The sequence below is a fragment of the Salmo salar genome, chromosome 21 (genome assembly GCF_965601325.2).
Source record: "Salmo salar chromosome 21, fSalSal1, whole genome shotgun sequence".
In the NCBI taxonomy this organism is placed as follows: Eukaryota; Metazoa; Chordata; class Actinopteri; order Salmoniformes; family Salmonidae; genus Salmo; species Salmo salar.
Window position 1 is genome coordinate 37,137,349 of NC_138311.1, and position 15,414 is coordinate 37,152,762.

The following is a 15,414-nucleotide window of genomic DNA, read 5'->3' on the forward strand; positions in this document are numbered from 1 at the left end:
TGTTAAGTTTATGTTTGTATTTAGTCCAGGCAATATAATGGTATTTCCTTTTAGTATTATTTTGTGCAGTGGGTTTTTTCTAAAATTGTCTTTAACTGTTTTCCAGATTCTCCTGGTGCACCAACCAAGCTGGAGCCTTCTGATATTGTTAAAGATGGCCTGACTCTGAATTGGTATGAGCCTGAAGAGGATGGTGGTAGTCCTATCACTGGATACTGGGTTGAGAGGTTCGAACCAGATCAGAACAGATGGATCAGATGCAACAAGATCCCAATCACAGACACAACATACAGGTAAGACGCTAGAATACATTTAGGTAATGAACACCGTAATGTTTCAATTTTGGTAATTGAAGGCAGTAATGGCCGCATTGATTTAATTTCTGGTTGTTGCTATTCATTTGATGGTTGGGTTGGTTATTTGATTGTTTTTGATTTGCAGAGTCAAAGGACTACCCACAAGGAAGAAGTATAAGTTCAGAGTCATGGCTGAGAATCTCGCCGGACCTGGAAAATCAAGCAAGGAAACTGACCAGATATTGGTCAAGGATCCTATTGGTAATACTTCCAACAAATTTAGTTAACAGACCATTGATCGTTTATGAAATGTGATGTCATTGACCAAAACAACATGTCTTCTAATCTTACAGATCCTCCATGGGCTCCTGGTAAGCCAACCGTAAAAGACGTGGCAAAGACCTCTGCCTTCCTGCAGTGGACAAAGCCTGAGCACGATGGTGGCGCCAAGATCGAGGGCTACATCATTGAACTCCTGAAGAGTGGAACTGAGCAATGGGTCCGTGTTTCAGAGGGAATCAATATCCTGGAGCACTTCCTGAGAGGCCTGATGGACAGACAGGAGTACTCCTTCAGGGTCATTGCTGTCAACATCGCTGGGGAGAGTGAACCCAGCGATCCTAGCGATCCAGTTCTGTGCAAGGAGAGACTCAGTAAGTTACTCACTGTGTCCCAAATCAATCAATCAAATGTATTTATAAAGCCCTTTTTACATCAGCAGATGTCACAAAGTGCTTATACAGAAACCCAGCCTAAAACCCCAAACAGCAAGCAATGCAGATGTAGGAGCATAGTGGCTTGGAAAAACTCCCTAGAGAGCCAGGAAAAGGCAAGAAACCTAGAGAGGAACCAGGCTCTGAGGGGTAGCCAGTCCTCTTCTGACTGTGCCGGGTTGGGATTATTAGAATACATGGCCATTAAGGCCAGATTGTTCATCAAGATGTTCAAACGTTCATAGATGACCAGCAGGGTCAAATAATAATCACAGTGGTTGTAGAGGTTGCAACAGGTCAGCACCTCAGAAGTAAATGTTGGGTTGGCTTTTCATAGCCAAGCAAATGGCACCCTATTCCGTTTATAATGCTATGGTCAAAAGTAGTGCACTACAGATGTAGGATCTTAATTTGAGCCAGTTTTCTACAGCAGGAAAATTATTCTGCAGCAACAGGAATTGTGAATTATTATGTGGATTATAATCAATTAACATTTTTGTAGGGGTTGTTACATTTTTCGTAAGGGAAAATCAAGTCTGACATTTCAAAGTGGAATCTTCAGAAGCCTTTTTAAACCTCAAATACATTACATGTTTTACATTTCCTGCATTACAGGAAAGTTCTCCTGCAACAGGGTGATCAAATTAAGATCCTACATCTGTATATAGGGAATATAGTGTCCATTGTGACACACAGACTGAGATAGTTTCCATCTGAAGCTGTTCAGTGTGTCATGGTTGGTTAGCTGAGTTGATGGTTTCTGATGACTCATGCTTGTCAATTCATTTTCCAGATCCTCCTACACCCCCACGCTGGATGAATGTCATCACCATCACCAGGAACAGTGCTGAGCTGAAGTGGACAGTACCAGAGAAGGATGGTGGTTCACCCATCACCAACTACATTGTTGAGAAGAGGGATGTCAGGCGTAAGGGCTGGCAGACAGTGGACACCACTGTGAAGGAGCTGAAGTACACTGTCACTCCACTTAACGAGGGCTCCCTCTATGTGTTCCGTGTGGCTGCTGAGAACGCTGTTGGACCCAGTGAATTCTGTGAACTGGAAGACTCCATTATGGCTAAAGATACTTATAGTAAGATCATAGTTTATGCGTATAGTATTCTGTAACTGTTGTTCACTTACAACATGCATAGGTTGCTAAGTACTGTTTCCTATTTTCAGCTACCCCTGGACCACCATATAATCTCTCTGTCGATGGCGTGTCAAAGAGACATGTTGACCTGCAATGGGACGCCCCCAAGAATGATGGTGGCAGACCAGTTCTGAGGTAAAGATTGGTCAACTTTAGTTTTTAGGAGTGTCATATTGTCATATAAGCGTTTTTATAACATTTGGGAATATTTTCGTGCATCAGATACTCCATTGAGAAGAAGGAGAAACTTGGCACCCGCTGGGTAAAGTGTGGTAAGACCTCAGGTGATGACTGCAAGTATAGAGTGACAGATGTCATTGAAGGAACCGAGGTTCAGTTCCAGGTCCGCGCTGAGAATGAGGCCGGTGCTGGACATCCTAGTGAATCAACAGAAATCATTGCTATTGAAGATCCAACAGGTGGGTTTTTAAAGTGAAAACTGTGTTTTATGGTTACATTTGTTTGACTTGCATGAGTCATTTATTAGGTATTGTCTAGTTCCCAATGAAGCAAACCACATCTCCAAGATTATAATTATTGTCTCTGCATTGCCTTTTATAGGTGCACCCTCTCCTCCAATTGAGCTTCATATCACTGAAGCCAGCAGGGACCATTTGTGTATTGCTTGGAGACCACCAGAGAGAACTGGTGGCAGTGCTGTAACTGGCTACCATATCGAGCTGTGTGAGGCTGGTACTGAGAAGTGGATGAGAATCAACTCTCGCCCAATCAAGGAGCTCAAATACAAAACAGAGGAGGGCATCACCCCAGAGAAACCATATGTCCTGAGAGTCCGTGCCATCAACTCTGTTGGAGTTAGTGAGCCATCTGATATCTCTGAGAAGGTCTATGCCAAGGACCCTGACTGTAAGTAAACCTTCCATAATGTATATTTCCCATTCCATAATAATAGTCTTCCCAGAAATGCATGAAATACTGATATCTGATTATATTTTTCCCTCATGAAGGCATCCCAACCCTTGAGTTTCAAACAAAGGACATCGTGATTGTTGAGGGAGAGAAGTGGCATCTCCCCATCCCATTTAGAGCAGTACCCAAGCCCAAGATCACCTGGCACAAAGACGGAAAGGAGCTGAAGGACGATGAGAGAATGAGCTTCAGACAGGAGTACCTCTCCTGTCACCTGGAGATCGAGAGCTGTCTGCATGCAGACTCTGGCCAGTACAAGGTCACCCTGGAAAACTCCCTTGGAGCTAGCAGCGGAACAATTAATGTTAAAGTTGTTGGTACGTTTCAGTGTCAAATACTATTATATTACTATACTATTATATTCCATGGTGTCCCTAATAGCGTAATCATTACATTTTACATATTTGATCCAGAAAATATTTGAAATTTTGGTTACTAGTACAGGCATACTACAACTATCAAGATAGACTCTTCATATCCATGTTTATTTTGACAGGCCTGCCCGGTCCCTGCAAAGACATTGTTGCCAGTGAAATCACCAAGAGCTCCTGCAAGGTTTCCTGGGATCCTCCCAACTATGATGGTGGCAGCCCTGTTCTCCACTATGTGCTACAGCGCAGAGAGGCAGGCCGGAGGACCTACGTCAACATGATGTCTGGAGAGAACAAGGTCAGCTGGCCTGTCAAGGATCTGATCCCCAATGGAGAGTACTACTTCCAGGTCAAAGCTGTCAACAAGATTGGTGGTGGGGAGTATCTTGAGCTCCGCAACCCTGTGATTGCAGAGGATCAGAAGCGTGAGTGAAATATTTATTTTGTGTCCAAGGGACACATTGATTGAAAAACAGGTGCAACTCTTGCTCACAATTAAAGTGAATTTTACTTTCCAAGCATGCCTACATTTCAGAAGAGATGTATTGAATTTATGAAATGTTCCTTGTTCAACATTTAAGAGAGCCCTGACCCTCCATTGGATGTTGAGACCCACAACCCTACTTCCAAGACTATCACCCTCACATGGAAACCTCCTATGTATGACGGAGGCTGCAAAATTATGGGCTACGTTCTGGAGAAGATGATGAAGGGTGATGAGAACTTCACAAGATGCAACGACTTCCTTGTGCCTGTGCTGTCCTACACAGTGAGAAATCTCAGGGAGGGAAAACAATACCAGTTCCGTGTACGAGCTGAGAACGCTGCCGGAGTCAGTGACCCATCACGCAGCTCACCAATGGTGAAGGCTTCTGATGCTGTCGGTAAGGAAGGATACATCTTGTTCAAACCATCACTATGCTACGATTTTTCAGACCGACCAGTAATTTGTCATTTCTAAATGTGTTTGTTTTCTTTTCAGAAACACCCAAGGTGTTCCTCAGTGGAAGCCTGCAGTCCGGTATGAGCATCAAGAGAGGTGCTCAGATCAGACTGGGCGCCAACATCTCTGGATCCCCATACCCTCAAATCACATGGTACAGGAACGACGTGGTCATCAGACCAGAAGCCATGAAGAAGAGACCAGAAAAACCCATTGTTAAGAAGAAGAAGGAGGAAAAGAAGGAAGCGAAGGAAGGAGAAAAGAAGGAAGGAGAAGTAAAGGAGGGTGAAAAGGTGGAGGTGAAAGATGGAGAAAAGAAGGAAGTCAAGGAGGGAGAGGTTGAGGTCCCAGCTACTGAGGCCCCAGCTGCAGAGCCTGCCCATGAGGAGCCTGAGGAGGAGGAACTCCCTGACTACCCAACCCTCCAGGAACGTCTCACCATCCATGACAAGAAGAGGGGAGAATCGTCTTGCATTGTCAGGGACACCATCAGGGGTGACCACGGAGTGTACACTATCAAGGTTGAGAACGAACATGGTATTGCCTCTGCAACTTGTGAAGTCAATGTGCTAGGTGAGATATCATCTTCTTTTAACATTTATACGTTTTGTTATTAATTTTGTAGGGTTGTTGCCGCTCATAGTTATTTTTCAACCACATTTTGGAAACCTAATATAAAACCTCCTATTTTACTATTTACAGATGCACCTGGACCTGCAATCAACTTCCGGTTTGAGGAGATCAGGAAGACCTCTGTCATCTGCAAGTGGGATCCTCCCATGGATGATGGTGGCAGTGAGATCCTGAACTACACCTTGGAAAAAAAGGACAACTCCAAGGTGGAGATCGGATGGATCACCGTAACCTCAACGCTCAGGGGATGTAGATACCCCGTGACCAAACTGATAGAGAAGAAGGAGTACATCTTCCGGGTCACTGCTGAGAACAAGTTTGGTCCTGGACCACCATGTATTTCTAAGCCACTTATTGCCAAGAATCCATTCGGTAAAGCATTTATTTTTAAGAGTTTTATCATGACATTAAAGCTTATAACATTCCAAATCAGATTGTAACAATGATGTCAGTTCAACCAGTTTTTCTCAACTGCGTTAGTTAGATTGAACTTTGTTCTTACAACTGTGATTTTAACTTCTTATTCTAGACCCACCAGAGGCTCCTGGGAAGCCTGAGATTGATGGCGTCACAGCCAACTCCATGCTGGTTAGCTGGGAGGAGCCAAATGACATGGGCAGCCCCATTCTGGGTTACTGGGTGGAGCGGCGTGAGATCAACAGCACCCACTGGACCAGAGTCAACCGGGTTATTTTGGAGGATACGGAACTTAACGTGGAAGGCCTACTGGAAGGTCTGACATACATCTTCAGGGTGGCTGCTGAGAACCAAGCTGGGCCTGGGAAGTTCAGCATCCCGTCTGATCCTATGACATGCCAGGATCCAATCTGTAAGTCAACAAGATTATGATACCATACCTTTTATTGTCCATTTGCATGGAAATTCATTTTGTGAGGTTAAGCATACAAAATAGACCAAATCAATACACTATAATATAATACAACACTGATTCATTATGATTCAAGTTCCATTATCTAGCAATGATCAAATACAATATGTCATCGTTGATGTGTTTCTCTCATAGTGCCACCTGGGCCACCGTTCCCAAGAATCATTGACACCACTGAGTCTTCCATCGACGTGGAATGGGATCCTCCTGCCTCCAACGGAGGTGGAGACATCCTGGGATACCATGTTGACAAAACCGTAGCAGGCACCAAAGACTGGTCCCGCTCCACAGAGAGACCCTGGAAGACCCGGGTCTTCACTGTGTATGGAGTCAGAGAGGGAGCCAAGTACCTGGTCCGTGTGATCGCAGTCAATGGAGCCGGTGAAGGAACTCCTGGCTTGACCGAATCAGTCATTGTCAGAGATCCTAAAGGTATAGTAAACAGTAATCAGAAAGCTTACAATGTCAACAAATGTATGCTTAATACAATACAACAATGGAGGCTTGTGTAACATTGAATTGGAGGATGGGCTCATTGTAATGGCTGGAATGGAATGAATTGAATAGTATCAAATCCTGCTGTTCCATTCCAGACATTACTACTAGTCGTCCTCCCTTCATTAGTCTCCATGAAAGTATTCAAGCGTCTTTGGGTTTTTGAAAAGCTCTATATAAGTCCCATGTATTATTATTATTACAACTTAGCTAACGTTGATGAATGTTGATTGTGTCTACAGAGGCTCCAGTGGTGGAGCTGGATCTCACTGTGAGGAACGGCGTAATGATCAGAGCTGGGGAGCCACTGATTCTGCCTGCCCTGGTCACTGGTAGACCTCCTCCAGACATCAAATGGACCAAAGATGACGGTCCACCGGACAAAGACCACGTCGAGATAGAAAATGTTGGAAAGGAAAGCATTCTGAGTATCAAGGCTGCCACAAGAAAGGATCCTGGCAAATACCAGATCAGTGCAAGGAACAGTAGTGGAATCAAGTCTACATGGACAAGGGTTGAAGTCATGGGTAAGTATTTTGATGGATTCTGTATTAGCTATATGACATCACTAGAACATTTTGAGCATATTTCACATTTGGATGTACTTTGATGACGTAAAGCTAGGATTAGAGTTAGTGGATAGTTAGTTGAATAGTTTTTAATAGTTAGTGGAACATCTATAAACCATCTGTTGGGGACAATCAAAATAATAATAATGTGTCACCTTACATGTTGTAGACTAGCACCCTGTCCAGGGGTGTTCTTCAAGCTGCCTCACTGTATAGATACAGGAGATAGGCTCCTGCACTATGGGCCATTCTGGCTCAGACAAAGCTACTTAATAACTTACACACGTGTTGTTTTACTTGAATGTAACACTTTGACTTATCCTCTGTCAGATGTTCCCGGGCCTGTGCTGGACCTGAAGCCTGTGGTGGTAACCAGGAAACTGATGATTCTGAACTGGTCCGATCCTGATGACGATGGCGGCAGTGATCTGACCGGCTTCATCATTGAGAGAAGGGATCCCAAGATGCACACATGGAGACAGCCCATCGATACACCCTCATCTAAGTGTGAGATTGTGGGTATTGTTGAAGGACAGGAGTACATCTTCCGGGTCGTAGCGAAGAACAAGTTTGGCTGTGGCCCTCCCGTTGATTTGGGCCCTATTGCTGCAGTGGATCCCAAAGGTAATGTCTACATATTGTTGCGTCATGAGAATGTTTTCTGTGCAGGTCAGATCATTAATAGAAGTCAATCACTATATTTTCATTGAAGCTCCACCAACTTCACCTGAGAGATTCCACTACACTGAGAGGACAAAGACTTCCATCAGCCTTGCCTGGAGACCTCCCCGCAATGAAGGAGGCAGTCCAATCTTGGGCTACTTTGTTGAGAAGAAGAAGCACGATGCCCCAGCATTTGAGCCTTGTAACACAGAGATGTGCAAGGACCTCTTCATGACCGTCGAGAACCTCGAGGAGCTGTTTATGTATGAGTTCCGTGTCAAGGCTATCAATTTGATTGGACCAAGTGAACCTGGAATTCCACTCACCATTGTCATTCAAGATGATGAAGGTAAGTCCTCCTAGTTCTATGTTCTTGTTTTTTCCCCCATATACTAAAATAGTAAACACATTAAATTTAATTTAATTGGACTGAATTCAATTGAATAAACTTGTCACTGAGTTGCTCCTTCTATTTCAGTTCCTCCTACTGTGATGATGTTGAAGACCTTCAAGGGAGATGCCATCACTGTCAAGAAGGGAGAGCCTATTGAAATCCCTGCTGAGGTGACTGGTCTTCCAATGCCCAAGGTTGAATGGTTGAAGGATGAGGTGATTATTGTAGAGCCCACTGAGACTCTGTTGATGGACACCAAGGAGATAAACAGAATGCAGTGCAATACCAAGCTCAGTATCCATGCAGCAGCAAGACTGGACAAAGGCATCTTTACAGTGATTGCCTCCAACCGTCTTGGGTCGGCTAGTCACACCATCAAGGTTAAGGTGTTAGGTAAGTGATCTGATATTATGTATATTTAGTGAATCAGTATAGACAAAGCAATTAGCTCACTTTCTGCAAGAAAAATAACATAACAATTAACAAAAGGAAAATATTGTAGTTGACTGACTGTTTTCTGACCTCTTTTTCATCTAATTGTTGTTCACAGACCGTCCTCTGCCACCTAGGAATGTGAATATTGGTAACATCAAGGCTGAGTCCTGCCAGCTAACCTGGGACGCGCCAGAGGACGATGGAGGAAGTGAGCTCACTAACTACATTGTTGAGAAGCTGGACATTCTTCCTGAGGAGGAACCTGAAGAAGAATATGAGGATGAGGAGGATGAGGAGCCTAAGCCTGAGCCTGAGCCTAGACCCATTCCTGTATGGACGGTGATCACCAACAGCATCATTGAGAAACGACTCGGGGTCAGTATATGTGTGAAAACATGAAACAGATTGATATAACATTTGGTAACATTTGACTTAAAACCTGCCGGTATAATGCTTAATAACAGGCATTAAGCATGTATGGTAGAGGTATTCACTGCTTCACCTGTACCCGAATACCAGAGACCAGCTCCGGTTAATAATGTAGGGAAAAAGCTTTTCTGCTGTTTCCCTGATACGGATTGGACTGGGTCTGGACCCGACCGGGGTCAGGTCTGGTTAGGTCTGTTCGGACCAGGTCTCTATCTTTTTAAAATGTATTTATTTAGTTTGGGTCCGGGTAGGAATGCCCCAGTTCATTTTCACATTTTTGGACCTGTGAAGACTTTATAATGTCTTAAATGGAGGCATATAACATGTTGTCTCAAATCAAATTTTATTTGTCACATGTGCCGAATACAGCTCGTGTAGACTTTACCGTGAAATGCTTGCTTACGAGCCCTTCCCAACGATGCAGAGTAAAAAAAAATATAGTAACACAAGAAGAATAAAATAATCAAGAATAGAGCTATGTGCAGGGAGTACCAGTACCAGATCAATGTGCAGAGGTACAAGGTATTTGAGGTAGATATGTACAGTACATGAACACAGGATAAAGTGACTACTGTAGTCATCACGATAGATAATAATAAGAGTAAAGTAACCTTTTACAGCAGTGGGCTAAATCATGATCACACAAATCTACTTTTTCTTTGTAGTCTTAAACAAATCTACTTGTCAGATATAGAGTTGAAATGTAATTAATTTTGTGTGTGCTTCCCTCACAGAAGACTGAAATATAACAAAACCGTTTGACATATAAACACCCGATTTTCAGCGTTTTCTTTTAAATGTTTCTTAATTATAAAAAATATCAAAAACATTACACCCATGAGGCCACTAGAGGGGGCGATTTGGTCAGGTGACTTCAGGAAAGGGCTACAGAATAGAGTAGCAGTAGCAAATGACGTGTGTGTGTGTGTGTGTGTGTGTGTGTGTGTGTGTGTGTGTGTGTGTGTGTGTGTGTAATGTGTTTGTACAGACCAGTAAAACTTTGAACACACCATTCAAGGGTTTGTCTTTATTTTGACTATTTTCTACATTGTAGAATAATAGTGAAGACATCAAAACTATGAAATAACACATATGGAATCATGTAGTAACCAAAAAAAAGTGTTAAACAAATGAAAATGTATTTTATATTTGAGATTCTTCAAAGTAGCCACACATTGCCTTGATGACAGCTTCACTATTATTCTACAATGTAGAATGGTAGTGGTACTGACTGGTACTGTATGTGTGTTTGTGTTGTGTGGTGTCGGTAAGCTTGTGTGTGTGTGTGTGTGTGTGTGTGTGTGTGTGGTGTGTGTGTGTGTGTGTGTGTGTGTGTGTGTGTGTGTGTGTGTGTGCGTCCACTGAGTGCACAAAACATTAGGAACACCTGCTCTTTCCATTACATAGACTGACCACATAGGCTGACCAGGTGAATCCAGGTAAAAGTTATGATCCTAATTGATGTCATTTGTTAGATAAGTGTAGATGAAGGGGAGGAGACAGGTTAAATAATTATTTTTAAGCCTTGAGACAATTGTGTGCCATTCAGAGGATGAATGGACAAGACAAAATATTTAAGTGCCTTTGAACGGGGTATGGTAGTAGGTGCCAGGCGCACCGGTTTGTGTCAAGAACTGCAGTGCTGCTGGGTTTTTCACTCTCAACAGTTTCCTATGTGTATCAAGAATGGTCCACCATCCAAAGGACATCCAGCCAACTTGACATAACTGGGGGAAGCATTGAACTCAACACCAGCATCCCTGTGGAACGCTTTCGAGTCCATGCCCCGACGAATTGAGGCTGTTCTGAGGGGAAACTTTAGGAAGGCGTTCTTGATGTTTTGTACACTAGTAGTATATGTAGTACGGATTTTTTTTTTTTTTATGAAATGTATGCATTCACTACTGTAAGTCGCTCTGGATAAGAGCATCTGCTAAATGACTAAAATGTAAAATGTAAATGTAGTGTATGTGTGTGGGTCAATGAGTGTGTATATGGTATGTACAGTATATATAGTCTAGTGAGTGTGCATAGGGTCAGTGCAAGATCTAGTCAGTGCAGATAGTTTGGGTACCATTAATTGACTATTTAGCAGTCTGGCTATTTAGCAGTCTTATGGCTTAGGGGTGGAAGCTGTCTCGGAGCCTGTTGGTTTGAGAGCCGATGCTGCGGTACCGTTTGTCGGACGATAGCAGAGTGAACAGTCTATGGCTTTGGTGGCTAGAGTTATTGTCCATTTTTTGGGCCTTCCTCTGACACCGCCTGATATAGAGGTCCTGGATGGCAGGGAGCTCAGCCCCAGTGATGTCCAGGCTGTCCTCACCACCCTATGTAGCGCTTTGTGGTCAAGGGCAGTGCATTTGCCATACCAAGTGGTGATGCAGCCAGTCAAGATGCTCTCTATGGTGCAGCTGTATAACTTTTTGAGGATCCTATGTCAAATCATTACAGCCTCTCTATATACTGTATATCAAAGGCAACAACAGTGACATAGATTGCAATAGGTCGAGACAGTATCATGAATGCTAATAGTGGACTTCATTGAATCATTTAATGATTTACTAAATGTTTCCAAATGTCTTTTCAAAGGTTTGGAATCTGGAAACAGGTAGCCAGTGCCAGTTCAGAGTGAGAGCAGAGAACAGGTATGGACAGAGTGACGCCTGCGAGACAGAGGCAGCCGTCATCAAGGATCTGTACGGACTCCCTGGTCCTCCAGAGAAACCAAAGATTGCAGAGCACACCAGGTCCTCTATGCTTGTGACATGGGACCCTCCACGAGACAACGGTGGATCCACTATCTCTGGCTACTGGCTGGAGAAGAGGGAGAAAGGTTCGTCTTATTGGGCCCGGGTGAATAAGGCCCCGGTGACGAAGCCTGCTCCTAAGCGCTGGGAGTTCCAGGTCGTTCGTATGATCGAGGGGTCTGCGTATGAGTTCCGTGTCATGGCTGTCAATATTGCCGGTATTGGACCCCCCAGTGGACCTTCCGATCCTGCATACGCAGTGGACCCTCTTAGTAAGTATCATTCTCCCTTTTTCTACAGGTTACAAGAACATGACTATTCTTTTAGCTGCTTTGGAAATTGTTTGGAAGAATATGTCAGTATGTGCCCTATTGACAGACACAGGGATGCCATGTAAGAACCCGAGATGGTGACCTTGATGTTTTCCCTCTGTGCCCCACAGTGAAACCCGGCATGCTAGCACCACCAGAGGTCGCAGACAAAACCAAGCACAGCGTCAGCCTCACATGGTCTCCACCAGAGAAAGACGGTGGAAGCGCCATCAAGGGTTACATTGTTGAGATCCAGGATGAAGCCTCTTCTATTTGGAACAGAATCACTGACCTAGAGACTCTGCATGAGACCACTGAGATCACTGTCCCAAGTCTCAAAGAGCTGAAACACTACAAGTTCAGAGTCACAGCCGTTAATGACATCGGCGAGTCTGACCCAAGTCCCAAGACAGAAGTCCTAATTGAGGACGTACATGGTAATTAGACCTACTTATTCATCCATTTTGTAAAAATTTGTTTTTTTTCAAGTCAGCTGTCAAGTTTTAAAGATTAACCACTTTCAGTAAAGCAAAAACTTCATAGATGCATCATATGATACAGAACACATACAAAACAAATTTGACTCTTGGAGAAAATACTAAAAGATAGTTTTGGAGTGAAGTTTTCCTTTAACCAGTAGTCACAAGTTTATTGTTGTTTGTTTTAATGATGCCTTTTTATGTCACAGTGGAGCCGAAAATCCATATCGATTGCGTTGTGGAAGATTTGCTCTGCGTCCGGGCTGGTCATTCCTTCAGAATCCCTGCCATCATCAAAGGGCGTCCCGTTCCTAAGGTTACCTGGGAATTCACTGGACCAGCAAAGACCCACAAGAAGAATCGCCTTCATGTCCTTCCAGTTGACTCAGAGGTAAGGCATAGTACAGATACATCTATCATACATCAAGGAGAGAGGAAGTAACACATAACCCTTGTTATAAGTAGTAAAATAATCATGTTGTCTGACCTTGATGTATAAATATGCCGATTTGACCTTTCTTACCAGGAGTAATGAGTTAATTTTCCTTTGTTTAGCTTGAATCTACTGATACTACCTCAAACATCACTGTACCTGTGTGCTTGAGGACCCACTCTGGACGATACACCATCACAGCCAAGAACAAGGCTGGACAGAAACATGTCAACGTCAGAGTCAATGTTCTCGGTCAGTGATAAAAATGAATGATAGAAAAGATAGACACCCTTACACTGTCAAAAAACTAAACAAAGGCTCATATCCAAATGTATATTCTTTATTAGGACATAAAACATTAATGAGAAACACAACACGTATCCCATATAAGATGTATTAACGTCTGTTGGACTTCTGTTTTCAGACGTGCCTGGTGCTCCTCGAGAGCTCAAAGTGACTGACATCACCAGAGCTACCATGAGGCTGATCTGGAAACTGCCTGCTAACGACGGTGGCGAGAGGATCAAGAGTTACTTCATTGAGAAGAAGAATGTGACAGGAAAGGCCTGGACCATAGTAAACCAGTGCTGTTTCAGCCAGGCCTACATTGTGGAGGGACTGCTGGAGGGACAGGAGTATGTGTTCCGTGTGCGGGCAGAGAACCGTCTGGGAATGGGACCTTTAACTGAGACCACTGAGCCTGCTAGGGCAAGAGACCCCATCTGTAAGTCACAAATTAATTACTAACAAATGAAAATGTACTCATAGTAATATTCATTTGGAACAAAAGCGTCTGCTAAATGGTATACAGTGTATGTATATATATATATATATATATATATATATATATATATATATATATATATATATATACATATATACACTGTATATGGGGTAAATGTTTTATTTTTTAAATCTGCCCTTTCCAGCTGCTATAGTCATTACAACATTAACCATGTCTGCACTGTATTTCTGATCAATTTGATGTTATTTTAATGGACAAAAAATGTTATTTTCTTTCAAAAACAAGGACATTTCTAAGTGACCCCAAACTTTTGAACGGTAGTGTATATATAGTAGTAATGCGTAATATGTACACATTAAAGTTTGTGAAACGTAGGTTACACAGTGTACACCTTACTAACAGTGGCGGTTCTAGACCATTTCAACTGGGGGGGCCAAGCTGGGGCCAGTTGTACTGTTAGAGGGGCCAGTTACATTAGACGTTATTGTTGTCATTTAGTTTTCTTCACTGCATTGCAGGCATTAGCAGGCAAAAGACCATGCTCATAATCATTCAACAATTTATTTGCATTTTCTGTCTAATAACAGGTGTAAAAAAAGAACGATAGCAAAAATTAGTTATGTAAAAATGATTTCATACTCCCCATTTAGGGGGTCCAATATTGTTGTCACGGGGCACTGCCCCCCCCCCCCAGAACCGCTAGTGCTTACTAATAAGTTCCCATTTATATTCCCATTCTTTATTCCCATTTTCAGACATACCTGATCCCCCAACCCACGTCAAGATCAATCTGGTCACCAAGGATACAGTGACCCTGACATGGGTGCCACCTAAGAACAACGGTGGTTCTCCTGTGAAGCACTACATAATAGAGCGCTTGAGTTGGGACACCAGCGGCCTGGAGAAGGAGACATGGAAGCAGTGTAACAAGCGAAACGTTGAGGAAACCATCTTCATCATTGAAGATCTGAAAAATGGCGGAGAGTATGAGTTCCGCGTCAAGGCTGTGAACGAGGCTGGCCCAAGCAGACCGTCGGCCACCGCTGGACCAATCATCATCAAGGACCAGACATGTAAGTAAAAAGCACAATTAAGAAAAAGAAAGTTAAAGAAAGAAAGCACACTAAATTCGCTCTGAATGATTTATTAATGGGTAAACCACCAGCATTTCAGCAGACAGTGCATTCTTCAGGATGACAGCACATGTATGCTGTTGTAAATGTTTTTAAATAAGACTCATTTTGTTTAAAAAAAGTTGCTATGAAAATAAAAACGTTGAATGACCTGTACGGCCGTCCCTGTGGCTCAGTTGGTAGAGCATGGTGTGTGCAACGCCAGGGTTGTGGGTTCGATTCCCACGGGGGGCCAGTACAAAAATGCATGAAATGAAATGTATGCATTCACTACTGTAAGTCGCTCTGGATAAGAGCATCTGCTAAATGACTAAAATGTAAATGTACTGACTCCATCCTCCCTTGTTTAGGTGCTCCTACCATTGAACTGAAGGAACAGATGGAAGGTGAAGAGGGACTAGATGTCCATATTGTGGCTAGGATACAAGGCTGTCCATTCCCCTCCCTCGTATGGCAGAAGGCTCCCATTGCCAAGCCTGAAGACAAGGCTGTAGTGCAATATGATCAGCATGTCAACAAACGGATCATTGATAACAAATGTACCCTGCTGATCCAGCAGTCCAAGAGAGACGACAGCTCCCTGTACACTATCACTGCAAGCAACAGTCTGGGAAAAGCCTCTAAGGACATCAAACTCACTGTCCTAGGTGAGG

General features: G+C 43.3%; 1 protein-coding gene across 9 annotated transcripts in view; it reads left to right on the forward strand.

Moving 5' to 3' along the window:
- Nucleotides 1-15,414, forward strand: part of LOC106582275 (titin) — a 186,491-nt gene that overhangs the window by 107,299 nt on the left and 63,778 nt on the right. For all 9 annotated transcript variants that reach the window (XM_082967139.1, XM_082967141.1, XM_082967145.1 and 6 more), the window contains 26 exons: nucleotides 107-293; nucleotides 442-557; nucleotides 650-949; nucleotides 1,803-2,102; nucleotides 2,192-2,297; nucleotides 2,385-2,581; nucleotides 2,724-3,029; nucleotides 3,131-3,409; nucleotides 3,589-3,888; nucleotides 4,045-4,347; nucleotides 4,446-4,979; nucleotides 5,109-5,411; nucleotides 5,569-5,868; nucleotides 6,064-6,360; nucleotides 6,666-6,950; nucleotides 7,323-7,616; nucleotides 7,705-8,004; nucleotides 8,134-8,442; nucleotides 8,600-8,859; nucleotides 11,503-11,932; nucleotides 12,103-12,408; nucleotides 12,660-12,841; nucleotides 13,006-13,135; nucleotides 13,308-13,607; nucleotides 14,384-14,701; nucleotides 15,112-15,408. In XM_082967139.1, the coding sequence (XP_082823265.1) occupies nucleotides 107-293; nucleotides 442-557; nucleotides 650-949; nucleotides 1,803-2,102; nucleotides 2,192-2,297; nucleotides 2,385-2,581; nucleotides 2,724-3,029; nucleotides 3,131-3,409; nucleotides 3,589-3,888; nucleotides 4,045-4,347; nucleotides 4,446-4,979; nucleotides 5,109-5,411; nucleotides 5,569-5,868; nucleotides 6,064-6,360; nucleotides 6,666-6,950; nucleotides 7,323-7,616; nucleotides 7,705-8,004; nucleotides 8,134-8,442; nucleotides 8,600-8,859; nucleotides 11,503-11,932; nucleotides 12,103-12,408; nucleotides 12,660-12,841; nucleotides 13,006-13,135; nucleotides 13,308-13,607; nucleotides 14,384-14,701; nucleotides 15,112-15,408 (7,239 nt within the window). The remainder of the gene's footprint in view (nucleotides 1-106; nucleotides 294-441; nucleotides 558-649; nucleotides 950-1,802; nucleotides 2,103-2,191; nucleotides 2,298-2,384; nucleotides 2,582-2,723; nucleotides 3,030-3,130; nucleotides 3,410-3,588; nucleotides 3,889-4,044; nucleotides 4,348-4,445; nucleotides 4,980-5,108; nucleotides 5,412-5,568; nucleotides 5,869-6,063; nucleotides 6,361-6,665; nucleotides 6,951-7,322; nucleotides 7,617-7,704; nucleotides 8,005-8,133; nucleotides 8,443-8,599; nucleotides 8,860-11,502; nucleotides 11,933-12,102; nucleotides 12,409-12,659; nucleotides 12,842-13,005; nucleotides 13,136-13,307; nucleotides 13,608-14,383; nucleotides 14,702-15,111; nucleotides 15,409-15,414) is intronic.